Here is a 13,925-nt window from a genome sequence, read left to right as displayed (position 1 = left end):
TGATACAACTTACTTATTGAATTCGATTTGAAATTACCATAATAAGAAAAAGACGCATGCCAAAAAAAGGATTCAAAATTATTGCGCAATTAATGTGTTGTTGAAACTGTAAGGCCCCGTTCCCGGTGCCTCACTTTAACGTCGGATTTACTCATAAACACAGTTCTTACAATCAGAGTTAATTAAAACTTTCGCGGAATAAATAAAACATCAATCGTTCGTTACAAAACATTTAACATTCTCTTTAAAACCATAACTTAAAACATCATATTTAAAACATCATTTCTTCTATCTTCAGATGCCAGCCGTTCAATCCATGCCATGTGCCGTCCTTATGCTAGCTCCTTAGTCTGCTCACCTGCGTGCATACTAAAAGTCAGCTACGCTGAGTGAGTTCTAGTTAATCAAGCAACTTACCATACAACCACTTCATACATTTATATACATGTCCGAAGACACACAACCATCTATCTAACTTGCTCACCTTACCGCTTAACCACTTAGTTGCCCCTTACGTCTTAGCCACTTGTTTACAGAAGCACATAGAGGCTTACCCTCTCACGCGCTCACGTTATGCCACTTAATAACGGAGGCACGTATAGGCTTTCCCTACCACGCACTCACGTTATGCCACTTTAATAACGAAGGCACGTATAGGCTTGCTCTACCACGTACTATCGTCATGCCACTAACACCCTTACTAGACCCTTGCCACTTCTATCACAATCTACCTCTACTTGTCTACAGCACACTTTCTAACATTTCATCATTTACATAATAACCAAGTTACATAATAACATTTACACACACTAATAACCACTTAGAGATCATTCCCATTGGCAGTACATGCAATATCCGAAGATCGTTCACGCACCGACAAACATTCGTTCATAACATAATACTTACTATCACATCAATCATTATAGAATACACTTACCACTCAAGGTAAGTGTATTCACACTTCACATCGAGTATGCACACAGCCCCAAAAAAATGACAAGGGAATGGGGCTAGAAACTCACCTGGATCCTGTTTCTTTCTTCGTCAATTGTTAATCCCTTCTTTAATTGAGCTCTGCTAACTATATATGAGTTACACGTATCAATACTCATCTGATCTAATCTAATGACCTAGTATCAGCTTCTTTACTTAGCATTTTTATGGTTTTCCTTCATTTTAACATTCTAGTGTTTTATCTCTTTAGGTCCTTACAATGCATGCCATCAAGTGTATACACGTATATGTATTCATTTACAAGTCGCCAGGTATCCGGGTCTCAATATATGCGAACTTAGACATAAGCGAACTTAGATATAAGCGAACTTGTATATAAGCGAACTTAGATATAAGCGAACTTGTATATAAGCGAACTTAGATATATGAGCGAACTTAGATTGAGGCGAACTTAACAATCAGCGAACTTGACATCCGGCGAACTTGACATCAAGCGAGCTTATATGTGGCGAATTTATTAACAGGCGAACTTGCGTAGTTGCGAACTTAGATTGTGAGCGAACTTGCTCAGCGAACCTGTAGCAGCAGCTATGGGTTCATTCTAAAGCCCCATAATCATCTCTGTTTCAACATGTAACCCTTTGATATGATATCAACCAATCCCGTAAACATCCCCATGGTCCATTTCGGATAATACTCGGCCCGAAAAGCATAAAGTTTGGACCTTTAGGCTTAAAACGTTCAATACTAGATCTAAGGTTTATTTTAAACGAGCCATACATAGCCATGGATTTGTTAGGTTAATTTTATCATCAAGTTTGCTACTTTAATACTCGTTTGTACCCGATCTACTCTAGGTTCAAGTTCGAGACTAACCGGTTATAAAAACATAAACCTTAAAGATAAAGGACATACCTTTACGTATTTTTAAGGTTACGGTTAGTTTGGTGATGAACTACGACCTTGTATCTTGTTTGCACGTTCAAGATCTATCAAGTTATAGGCTCGGTTTGGTCTCGGATTGCTCCTTAGCTCGCGGCCGTGTATGGTGTTGGAAGTATGTGTGTGTTTTTGAGTGTGTAGGCTATGGTGTAGAGATTGATAAAAAATGGAAAGGATTAGGGTTTAAGGGGTTTTTATAATCCCTTAAGCCCATGGACCTAAGGCCCATCTTTCCTTTTTGGTCCATCTTTACTCCCATCAGACCAAGCCCGGTACCCCTTTATCATTATTATTATATTATTATTATTATTCTACTAACTCAAATGATTCACCCGACGCAAATATTATATTAAATATTATTCTAGAAATTTCGGGATGTTACAAGTTTTCCCCCCTTATAAAAGATTTAGTCTCCGAAACCTACTTTACTATCCTTGCAGGGTTACCCCTGCTCTTGCTCCCTTCATAGAACACCATAGTTCCTCGCTTACCATGTTACCTCTTGTCTTAACAATCGTCGAGTTGATCATGGATCTTAGCTTTCTTAGGTAGCTTCCCATGAAGTTTCCAATGATGGTTTCATTGCACAAGGAATGGCACATTACTTAATCATTATCATCTACCTTTGGCTCAATAGGTCGAGACCATTGATCAATCACAAATCATTCATACAAAATCACAAGAAAACTTAAGTCATTCATATAAACATAAAAAGAAATCGTTCAAGCTTGCCAAACAAACGTAGGTTCAAACTGTAACATAAAACACCACTTAACAACACTAACATAAAGCACTAACATTAGCCAACTGTGACAAGCCACTTATTCTCTTGCAACCTTCTCAGTGCCTGATGAACCATCCTTTTACGCGTCTCCCCTTCTTCCCTCCACCGCCATGGTTTCTCCACAATCTCTAGCTATCTAACCTGATTTACCACACTTGTAACATTTCTGATCCTCGGTGCACTCACGAGATATGTGTCCCTCCTTCCCGCATCAGTAGCACTGGTTTGGACCAGCCTTGCATTCTCCCAAGTGCATATTCCCACACACTTTGCATGTTTCCTTGCCTGCAATCTTCTGTGTCTTCTTCCCCGCATACTCCACGACATCTGCAGACCGTTTGGTTCCTTTCCATCATTCCTTATATTCCACTTCCACATCCTCTATCGCCAGGTCATCATAAACCATCTATGCTAATTCAACTATAGAGTCAAAGGTAGCAGGTTTGTTAGTCTTGACTAACGTGCATACCTTTTGTGGAAGTCCCCTGACGTAGCACTTGATCCGCTTCGCTTCCGTGTTCACCATATCAGGCACCAACCTAGACATTCGGTTGAATTCAGTAGTGTACTCGCGGTGTGTCATTTTTCCCCCCTTCGGATTCAAAAACTTCATCTCGGCCCTCTCAACCTCAGCATCAACACAGAACTTTTTCATCACTAACTCCTTCAGGTCATTCCACCTCATCGCCTTAATCTCATCTCGGGTCTTCCTCTGCTCCACACTTTCCCACCAGTACATAGCCTCGTCTCCAAATGACTGAGTGGCATAACCCACTGCTTGGTCGGGACGACACTCCCTAATCCGGATAATTTTATCCATTGCGGTTATCCATTGGAGAGTAACGATTGCGTCTTCTAACCCAGTTAGCTTCGGCGGGTCACAACCCTTAAAGGACTTATAGTTGCACCCACCTTGGCCTATTTTCCTGCCATCGACCTTCACAGACCTAACCACACTTGAGGCCTCCCTCTCTCCTTCATCATCTTTCCTACCACCTCCTCCCGCTCCTTCAGCTGTTCTTTCACGACCTCCAGCAGACCCCTCCGGGTTCAGGTTTTTCACAGCCGTGGCTACTGCTTGGACAATAGCTGCTTGAATCAACGGATCCAAGAACTCAAGGGTAAGGCGTCATCAAGTTTCCCACCATATCAAGGTGTAATTCCATCAATTGAAGAGCAAGCCAACGAAATATGCGAGCAAAACGAAGATGCCGAGGCATTCTTCAACTATCCCTCCGACGTGACTGCATCTCCGTATCCAAATCCAAAGAACCATTACGATGTGGTGATGATGGGTTACCATGACCCACCTCCAAGGTATGGATACCCGAATGAGATTCCGCAATCACAAGAGGAGCATCTGGACCGAGCCTTGCACGAGACTGACGACCTTAGGAAGAAAATTGTTGTGGATGAGAAGAAAAAGAAGAAGATAGGATACAAGCTTCTTCGGAAATGCAACAAATTGACCAAGGTGGTTAAGAAATTCATGAAGGATGTCGGTCCCGAATAGTCACTCAATAATCAATAACAATGTCATAACCCACACATATTGTGTCGACAAGAAGGTTAATGACGGATTGCTAAATAAGGAAAGATTCTTGTTTGTTAAAGGCGGAATCAGTAACAAACAGGTTTGTTGCTTAATAGGTTAATAAAAATAACAATCACAAACAATAACTCAAAAGAGTTCCATTTATATAAAGCAAATTCATACAAATGATAATTGATTAGGGTTTCTTGTCGGAATGTATATTCAATGATAACCTAGGACAGCCGTCACACTCATACATGAATATTCGTTGTTTTCTGAAAAGTGTAATGGCTAATCCGTATGTCCGTCTCTCTCTTCCGTCTGTATGCTGCGTGCCCTAAAGCATTCTATTTATAGGCCTGCCACCTTTTTACAACTTTCACTCCTTCTAGAAACCCTAATGATTAGTACATCTTCAAATTACATATTCAAAACTAGTCTAAGTGTAAAACAGGTCTTCCGGGTAGACTTTCTAGCATTTTATCTTTTCCGAGTAGACTATGTGCTCTGCCTTCCTTTACTAACCTAGTAACCTTGAGGTGTGCCCGGGAACAGTTTTCCGGGTAGACTTTACTTTGTGTTTTACCAAACAACTTCACCGGGTAGACTTCAATCTTCTTGACCATGTCAGACTTTGCCCGAAATGATCCTACTACCATAATGATCTTCAAGAATCCATTCAACTCATTTGTTTGATAACTTATTAAGCAACCATAGTGTGCTCGGTACACTGTAGCATGCTCTGAGTTGAACCTTGCCCGAGAAAGTAAGAATACTTCATTAACTTTCAACAAGCTTGCCCGGATTCCTTATTAAGTAAACCTTGCTCGGTCTTCCAAAGACTTGGCTTCAAGAGCTTGATTCAGTCAAGGGTTTGCAAGTAGCAAACTGTGCCCGACTAGAAGAACAACTTTGCTAGATGTAGTGAACCCTACTCGGATTAGCACTAAAGAAGACTTCAAGAAGGTAACCCTGCCCTATAGGCAAAATATCGTGCCCGGCTAAGTAAAAGCCTGCTCGGATGTCTCAGGTGTGCCCGGTTCCATACTTAGCGATTTCTGAGGAGGTTGAGAAGATTCCAATCTTCCTTATACTTCAGTTTTGGTCAAATCTTTGACTCAACAATCTCTCCCAAGATTGGAACACCTCAGCTGTCCCAAAACATCTCTAAGGTTACATACACTTAGTCAAAATACATATTCAAATCGAAATCAAACTTTTACATATCAAAAGTTGAAATATTACATATTCAAAAAATTTGTCCGTAGACATTACAAATCAAAGCCTATTCTAAAGATCTTTGTCTTCTTCTTGCATTGTGCGCGACTTGTTTTCGGTTCACAATCACAGTTCCTGCCCTTTGTCTAAAGATAGAAAGGATTTGGTAATGAATGTGGCTTTCAGGTATGTCCAAATCCCTTACATCTATTAGATCTTCATTGTGCAAATAGTTCAGGTCCTGATCTCTTCTGATTATGCAAAGGATAATTCCATCTGAATTGCGAAGAATATAATGGCCAATATTTTCTTTGTACTCAATTTCAGCAATGATGCCATTCTTCTGAACAGTGTAGTTTGGACGTGCCATTCTTCTTTCAATGCTTATACACGTGTTCATGTTTGACAGAGGATTCTTATCTTTGACGTTCATCTGGTATCTCAATTCAATGCTTGCTATCTTTTTCAGCTTTGCTGCCCTTCTTGCTTTATCTTGCCTTTTCACTTTCCAGCTTTTCTTCTCTTTTAGAAATGGGAATCCCTTATCGGCTTCATCTCTTAGGAACTTTGAAAGTTCATTTTGCTGCCTCCCAGCCAACTTTCCTGTGCCATGATAATCATATAAATCAAGTGGGGCCATCTTCTCCAGTTGTTCTTGTGTGTATTCAGCAAAGTTTTCTTTCATAATAATGTCTCTCAATTGTTTGCTTTTCATTATCACTTTTAGAGACTGAGAGATTGAGTCAAAGTACAGAGATCTTGGAAGATCCACAAGTGATTGTGATCTAGAAATTTTTGTACTTGGGTAGCGCTTGTCCTTCCCATAAAGTTAACGCCAAGATCGATCCAGTTGAGTCTTGAACATCAAAAGGAACCCGGTACCTGCACATTAATGGTGATTAACATTGTTATAGACAATAATTATATGTTATCTTATTTTAAGCACAAACAGTAATTATGTCTATTATCAAATGTTATTGTTCACAAACCTAGCAACTGCATTGACAATAGAACCGTTGCATTTCATGCTTCTGCATTTATACTTTCCTTTGAATTGATTCAAAGATGTCTCCCCGACGATCTCCCCTTCATGGCTTTCCTTGTTTTCCATTGTAAGTGTTGTAGCACACACTTTACAGGCAATGTAGTACCAACGGATGTAGTTAGATGCTGGGATTATGCTTCCACAGATGACAACCTTTTTTGCCTTAAACAAATAAACGGAATTTATAATTTAATTAAGTTATAATAAAATGGCATTAATATATATAAAGATAATAGTTAAACAATACTGTTGTTATAGCTTCAACTTCTCCGATATGACTGATCTCCGTGTCATTAACAAATTCATCAAGCGATTCCGTATAGTTGGCGGGCTTAGCAAAGCGCTTGAAGATGTTTGAGAGGCAATCATTTGAACCAAGCTAACAATAATATTAAACTGTTAGCTATTAGCCCACGTTTAGATCAATAAATTTTCCTTTGAATAGACATGTTTTATTACTTTTTCACGTTTGGGTTGTTTTATTGTTTTTTCCCTTGTATATATCTGGTTTCTCGAGAGTAGTTCTCCTTTTCGGGTTTCTAATAAATTTTTTACTTTAAAAAAAGATAATTATTTTGGGTTTTCAACCCGAAATTAAATATATCATGTCTATTCATGAAGATCAAATACTTTCAACCAAAAAATTAATTTAATGAGGTTCTCAATGTTACGGACCTCAGTTCTTTTTGTTTACTTCTTATAAAACAAAGCCTTTCGCTTTCAATCATCGTGTAACCGTCTACCAGTATTTGCTTTAATAGCCTTCTTGAGTATAGAGTTTTTGAGAACTCGCCAACCCTGTCTTGAATCATATATGCAAACCATTCTCTCATTGTAGTATAAGGTCGCTTGTTACCGTCATCGTCTTCATCTCCTCTATGCTTGATTTTAGTTCGGTAACCATCTTCACCATTAGGATATAGCAAAGGCGGAAACTTTGAAGCGTTTAAAAGTGAAACCTGGGTTTGAAAGTCGTTGAGAAGATTTATCTTATCTTTAACATCTGTGAGAGCCATAAGGGTTTGTTGAGCGGAAGCGTGATCATCCCAAAAAGAATCAGTTGATGCTTCTTTTTCTAATTTGGCAACTTGTTCTGCTAATTGGTCTAGATTAGCAGAAGCCCTGATTTCTTGAACACGACTCGAGATTGCCTCCACCTCTTTCCGTAAACTAAAAAAATCTGTTTTTTTCAAATTTTAAACATTAACATGGTATGGTGTACACGCCGGATAGTAAATGTATGAATGATTACCTTGCATTGCCCATACACTTGTTTCAGCGGGTGTTGCGAATAAAGCTGAAGTAAGTAATATTTGTTTATGATTGATTAGTGAATTAGCACAGTTTCTAATAACAACAATAATAATAATAATCCTTGGAATTAAAGTAATTAGGGTGGTAATTGGAGGTATCTTTGGAAGGCTTGGAGAGAGAGATGGGCGGAGAATGTAAAGCGAGGAGGTTGTGAAATGTTAGGGTTTGGGTTTTATATGCAATCGGTTAGGGTGGTAATTGGAGGTACCTTTGGAAGGCAATCTCGAGTCGTGTTCAAGAAATCAGGGCTTCTGCTAATCTAGACCAATTAGCAGAACAAGTTGCTAAATTAGAAAAAGAAGCATCAACTGATTCTTTTTGGGATGACCGCGCATCCGCTCAACAAACCCTTATGGCTCTCACAGATGTTAAAGATAAGATAAATCTTCTCAACGACTTTCAAACCCAGGTTTCACTTTTAAACGCTTCAAAGTTGCCGCCTTTACTAGTTGGTACACTGATATTTAACTTTGATTTGTTCAGGTTGGTGATGTAGAAAAAATAGTCAACCTAACAGAAGAGATGGACTCAACTGATACTGCACTTCTTGAAGAGGCTGCCACTATTGTCAAAGAGTTGAGTAAGGCGTGGATAAATTCGAGCTGAGTCAGCTTTTGTCAGGCCCGTATGACAAAGAAGGTGTTGTTATTAATATAAATGCTGGTGCTGGTGGTACCGATGCACAGGTAATTAAGAAAACCTCCACTTATCATTTCATCTTCATATATCATCATCAGCAATGGCCATGAATGATATCACATTTTCATAGTTCTTAATTTGTGAGGATACTTAAAACATCTAACTGTGACAGCTCATAATCATTTATACACCCGCTATTGTTTTGCAAACTAGAATGGACTACTGCAGATGTTTTTTTAATGTGTGTTAGTCAAATAAATAATCCTTGTGGTTTGACACAAGTAACAGGTTTGGGGTCTAACTTTGAAAAGTAATTTGTTTTGAATCCATGGTTTTCCATTTGAAACATGTTTAGGGTGTATCACTAACCTATGTAAGAAGTTTTGTTAATATCTAAAAGTGACAGTTTTGCCAATATATTTTCCATCTAACATCCATATTTTCTTTGATGTGTAGTGTTGAAAAGAGTGAAAATGAAGAGGCCAATATATCCCTAAGGTTTCTATTCTATATTTTGAATGACTCAAGCTCAAGTCTAGAGTTCCCTCCGAAAATACGACAAATGTGTGTAACTCATTTGTGACTATGACCCATGCATGATTACTTGAAACCTTGATAAGGAAGGAATTGTATCATTCGGGGGAGTTACAAAGTAATTACAGAAAGATACAGTCATTTATTTCATTCATTTGCCCATTCCATTACAACGTTTATTTCATTCCTTCATTCATTCCATTACCTCATACCAAACAGACCTAAGTCTTAAAAAATATAAAAATATGTTATAAAAATAATAACAATGATATAAGATAACAAAATAAGAAGAAAAAAAATAAAGTAAAACCATGAAAGGTTTGAACGGTATGTAAAACTTGGATGTTGCGAATAATTAAAAGTAAAATCTAAGAAAATCGGAAGAAGAAAAGAAGGAACGGAAGCCTCCTCCTCCGAGCTTTATCTTGTTATGGAAAGTGTTGTCCATAGCTTCATTTCACTTTCACCGGCTGCTGCTGGCTTCAATCCGTACTTGACACCTAATCCGATTGCATATAAAACCCAAACCCTAACATTTCACAACCTCGCTTTACATTCTTCGACCATCAAGCCTTCCAAAGGTACCTCCAGTTACATCATTAATTATTCAAGGATTATTATTATATAGAAGTGTGCTAATTCACTAATCAATCATAAACAAATATTACTTCAGCTTTATTCGCAACACCCGCTGAAACAAGTGTTTTCTACCAAAAGAATCGGATTTCATCATTCTATGATATCTTCTTCCTCGCAGAAGTTTGTGCCCTAACGACAAACCCTAATAGAGAGAGAGAAAAGGAAGGCAATAAGAGAGAATCAAGACGGTGACCTAAATTTTGTCGCAACATAGGTTTGCGATTTGACGATCATTGCCGACAGGTATTGATGATGTAATCAGATTTTCATATTTTGTTTTTGCAATTTCTGTTGTTTACATCATATAATTTTCAGTTTGATGGAGGCCAATTAGGACAAGATTATTTTCAATTTCCTAAAAGAACTCTTCCGCGTCCACCGCTGTTCTTAATTGAAGGTAAGCATAATTTGTTTTGACCAGCTTAAGGTGCATAGTTATATTAGGCTTTTTGTAACTAATAATTTTATTTGGGGGGGTTTTTTAATAGTATCCTCCGAGCTATATCTTGTTATGGAAAGTGTTGTCCATAGCTGCTTCGTTTCACTTTCACCGGCTGCTGCTGGCTTTAAGCCATACTTGACACCTAAACCGATTGCATATAAAACCCAAACCCTAACATTTCACAACCTCCTCGCTTTACATTCTCCGCCCATCTCTCTCTCCAAGCCTTCCATAGGTACCTCCAATTACCACCCTAATTACTTTAATTCCAAGGATTATTATTATTATTATTATTATTAGAAACTGTGCTAATTCACTAATCAATCATAAACAAATATTACTTACTTTAGCTTTATTCGCAACACCCGCTGAAACAAGTGTATGGGTAATGCAAGGTAATCATTCATACATTTACTATCCGGCGTGTACACCATACCATGTTAATGTTTAAAATTTGAAAAAAACAGATTTTTTTAGTTTACGGAAAGAGTTGGAGGCAATCTCGAGTCGTGTTCAAGAAATCAGGGCTTCTGCTAATCTAGACCAATTAGCAGAACAAGTTGCTAAATTAGAAAAAGAAGCATCAACTGATTCTTTTTGGGATGACCGCGCATCCGCTCAACAAACCCTTATGGCTCTCACAGATGTTAAAGATAAGATAAATCTTCTCAACGACTTTCAAACCCAGGTTTCACTTTTAAACGCTTCAAAGTTTCCGCCTTTACTAGTTGGTACACTGATATTTAACTTTGATTTGTTCAGGTTGGTGATGCAGAAACAATAGTCAACCTAACAGAAGAGATGGACTCAACTGATACTGCACTTCTTGAAGAGGCTGCCACTATTGTCAAAGAGTTGAGTAAGGCGTTGGATAAATTCGAGCTGAGTCAGCTTTTGTCAGGCCCGTATGACAAAGAAGGTGCTGTTATTAATATAACTGCTGGTGCTGGTGGTACCGATGCACAGGTAATTAAGAAAACCTCCACTTATCATTTCATCTTCATATATCATCATCAACAATGGCCATGAATGATATCACATTTTCATAGTTCTTAATTTGTGAGGATACTTAAAACATCTAACTGTGACAGCTCATAAACATTTATACACCCGCTACTGTTTTGTAAACTAGAATGGACTACTGCAGATGTTTTTTTTAATGTGTGTTAGTCAAATAAATAATCCTTGTGGTTTGACACAAGTAACAGGTTTGGGGTCTAACTTTGAAAAGTAATTTGTTTTGATTCCATGGTTTTACATTTGAAACATGTTTAGGGTCTATCACTAATCTATGAAAGAAGTTCTATTAATATCTAAAAGTGACAGTTTTGCCAATATATTTTCCAACTAACATCCATATTTTCTTTGATGTGCAGTGTTGAAAACAGTGAAAATGAAGAGGCCAATATATCCCTAAGGTTTCTATTCTATATTTTTGTCACACCCCCATCTTAGGCCTAGGAGTGTAATCGATAGTTGGTACCACATTTGTTTATAAATCAGAGTTACGGGTTATAGCGGAAGACTTTTATAAAACACAAGGATCAAACTTGTAAATATTTACATTACAAAAAGACGAGACGAAAGTCTCGTTTAGTATTTACTTGTTTATATGTGTTACAAAAAGATTAAATTTTCATATTCAAACGAAATTATCCGAGCCATCGGATTCTTGAGCCCTTTGTCCTTCAAGCTCTATACTTGGTTACCTGCAAAATGTTATAAAATACGTCAGCAACGAATGCTGGTGAATATGCTGACTCTAAAAATATTTTCTTTGCTTAATCACCCCTCGAGACCACGTAAGCCTCGGACCATCTTGGCTTAGGAATAATCAAGTTAAACAATCATCATAAACTCGAGTCTCTACAGTAGGTCACCCCAGCAAAACACCGCAGCGTTTCGACATAACTTAGGTACCATAAATATACACATGGTCAGTCTCACTCGGACATAACTTAGGTCCGGCTCATCGTGGCTGGAGGTCGTGACCAAGAGTGGTGCGATGTGCCCATCGCATTCCACATATGTAAGGATCCAGACAAACGTATACCACAGCCTGAGGGCTAGGCTTATACTCTTATTTACAATGTTTTTAGAGACACGTAGCCTCATGTAAAATTTTACACATAACACTTTTTTGTTTGATTGAAAACAAGTTTGTAAAAGTGGGGCGTATTCACCTTTCAAATGAGATCGGCTTCCAACACCGTCCGTGAGTCTTTCTCTTGCTATCTTGCACCTATAGTACGAGTATAACTTTTGTTAGTCGGATACATGATCCGGCTTAAGACCTTTAGTCTTATTTATCTCGATGAACCTTTAGTTCATTATCTCTTTTTACTTTAAAACCTTTAGTTAAAAAGTAATCTTTATAAACCTTTAGTTTATTTATAAAAACCCTACGTTTCTTCTTCTTTAAGAAACGTATTTCTTTCTTTATTATTTAAGTATACTCACTATACCTAAATAATATATTTTATAACAAAGAATAATCATATATATATATATATATACTCACATATATATTTCAGTTTCCTTTTTCTTTATTTTCTTTGTTTATCGAGAATAACTTCGACTTGGGGTATTAAGCCCTTATAATATTTATTATTATTTTATTCGGGCATTATGCCTACCTTTGTCGGCTCAATACACCCTATTTACTTGGGCAGCACTTCGACTCTATTTCTTTATCAACACACGCTTTAATCAATATTCCACTTGGGCACGCGAATCGAGACACCAACTCTTCATGGCACGCACTTCGAGATGATTGTCGGGACGTCGAGACAGCACCTCCTTCTCGTTTGGAATGTTTGTCGGGGAGTGATACGAGTATCGAGATATTGGACACGAAAAACGAGGAATCGGGCACGCAAAACGAGGTGGATCGAGGGCACGTTTTTCGAGGTCTAGAGAGAAGTTAGAGAGAGAGTAGTATGTGTGAATTGAGGTGTGATGGATCTGAACTCGTGGCCTTCTATTTATAGGCTGATTTTGGATCCCTTCACGGTACGTCATGGGTTCCCTGGCTAATCTATCGCGTATCACGATATAGGTTAGCTGAGTCACTGTGTAGACCTGCCACGTGGCGACACGTGGCAGGCGTCGCGCCACGTGGCGACATGTGACGACCGTGTTGCCACGTGGCGACAGACGTTGCCACCGTGTGCCACGTGGCACACGTATCACTACGTGTCAGACACTCCATTGCGATACGCGATGGGGATCTCTCTTGATCCATCGCGTAGCGCAATGGGTCAAGAAAACAGATTTTTCATTTAAGCCCCTAAAGTTTGGAAATATACAGAATTGGTCCCTTAACTTTGATTCTTGAAATTTTTGGCTCGATATTTTCCGTGATGTTACATCCTCTCCACCTTGAAACAAATCTCGTCCTCGAGATTGCTTACAAGAAAAAGTGGGGGTATTTCTTTCTCATTTCGGACTCGAGTTCCCAAGTATACTCGGGCCCTCTTCGTGAATCCCATCTTACTTTCACAATTTTCAAAGTTCTTCTTTTAATTTTCTTCGTTTTCGAATCTTCTATTTGTATTGGTCTTTCAATGAATTTTAAGTTCTCGTTAATTTCTACATCTTTTAATGGCATTGAAAGTGATTCGTCGGCTAGACATTTACGCAGATTCGAAACATGGAATACGTCATGTATCCCTTGCATTTCCTTGGGCAGTCGCAATCGATATGCAACAGTGCCGATTCATTCAAGTACCTCAAAGGGTCCAACGAATCGAGGACTTAGTTTTCTTTTCTTGCCGAAGCGAACTACGCCTTTCCATGGCGAGACCTTTAATAAGACTTTTTCACCGACATTAAACTCTAACGGCTTACGACGGACATCGGCGTAACTCTTTTGGCGATC

General features: G+C 38.5%; 1 protein-coding gene and 1 pseudogene across 2 annotated transcripts; one reads left to right on the top strand and one right to left on the bottom strand.

Annotated features, from left to right (window-relative positions):
• Window positions 1–6,217: 6,217 nt before the first annotated feature.
• LOC143550603 (uncharacterized) lies at window positions 6,218–7,390 on the bottom strand. The gene is made up of 4 exons (XM_077041222.1): window positions 7,334–7,390; window positions 6,725–6,856; window positions 6,422–6,639; window positions 6,218–6,314 (listed from the first exon to the last, which is right to left on the bottom strand). The coding sequence occupies exons 1-4, from the start codon at window positions 7,388–7,390 to the stop codon at window positions 6,218–6,220; spliced, it is 504 nt and encodes a 167-aa protein (XP_076897337.1).
• Window positions 7,391–10,399: 3,009 nt separating this feature from the next.
• On the top strand, window positions 10,400–11,074 carry LOC143550602 (peptide chain release factor PrfB1, chloroplastic pseudogene; annotated as a pseudogene). Its single transcript, XR_013138359.1, has 3 exons — window positions 10,400–10,440; window positions 10,513–10,733; window positions 10,808–11,074. The product of XR_013138359.1 is annotated as a peptide chain release factor PrfB1, chloroplastic pseudogene (transcript).
• The last annotated feature ends 2,851 nt before the right edge of the window (window positions 11,075–13,925 follow it).

This window comes from Bidens hawaiensis, unplaced genomic scaffold (genome assembly GCF_021521415.1).
Source record: "Bidens hawaiensis isolate Kalapana, Puna unplaced genomic scaffold, B.hawaiensis_p1.1 tig00016116_1, whole genome shotgun sequence".
Classification (NCBI taxonomy): domain Eukaryota; kingdom Viridiplantae; phylum Streptophyta; class Magnoliopsida; order Asterales; family Asteraceae; genus Bidens; species Bidens hawaiensis.
This window is presented reverse-complemented; position numbering and strand designations above follow the sequence as displayed.

Excerpts from the sequence above, each read along its gene's own strand:
- LOC143550603 (XM_077041222.1), bottom strand. The coding sequence starts at position 7,390 with ATGGTGAAGATGGTTACCGAACTAAAATCAAGCATAGAGGAGATGAAG. Across the intron at positions 6,857-7,333 it reads AGGAGATGAAGACGATGACG|CTTGGTTCAAATGATTGCCT; the intron begins GTAACAAGCGAC and ends TATTATTGTTAG. Across the intron at positions 6,315-6,421 it reads ATTGTCAATGCAGTTGCTAG|GTACCGGGTTCCTTTTGATG; the intron begins GTTTGTGAACAA and ends ATTAATGTGCAG.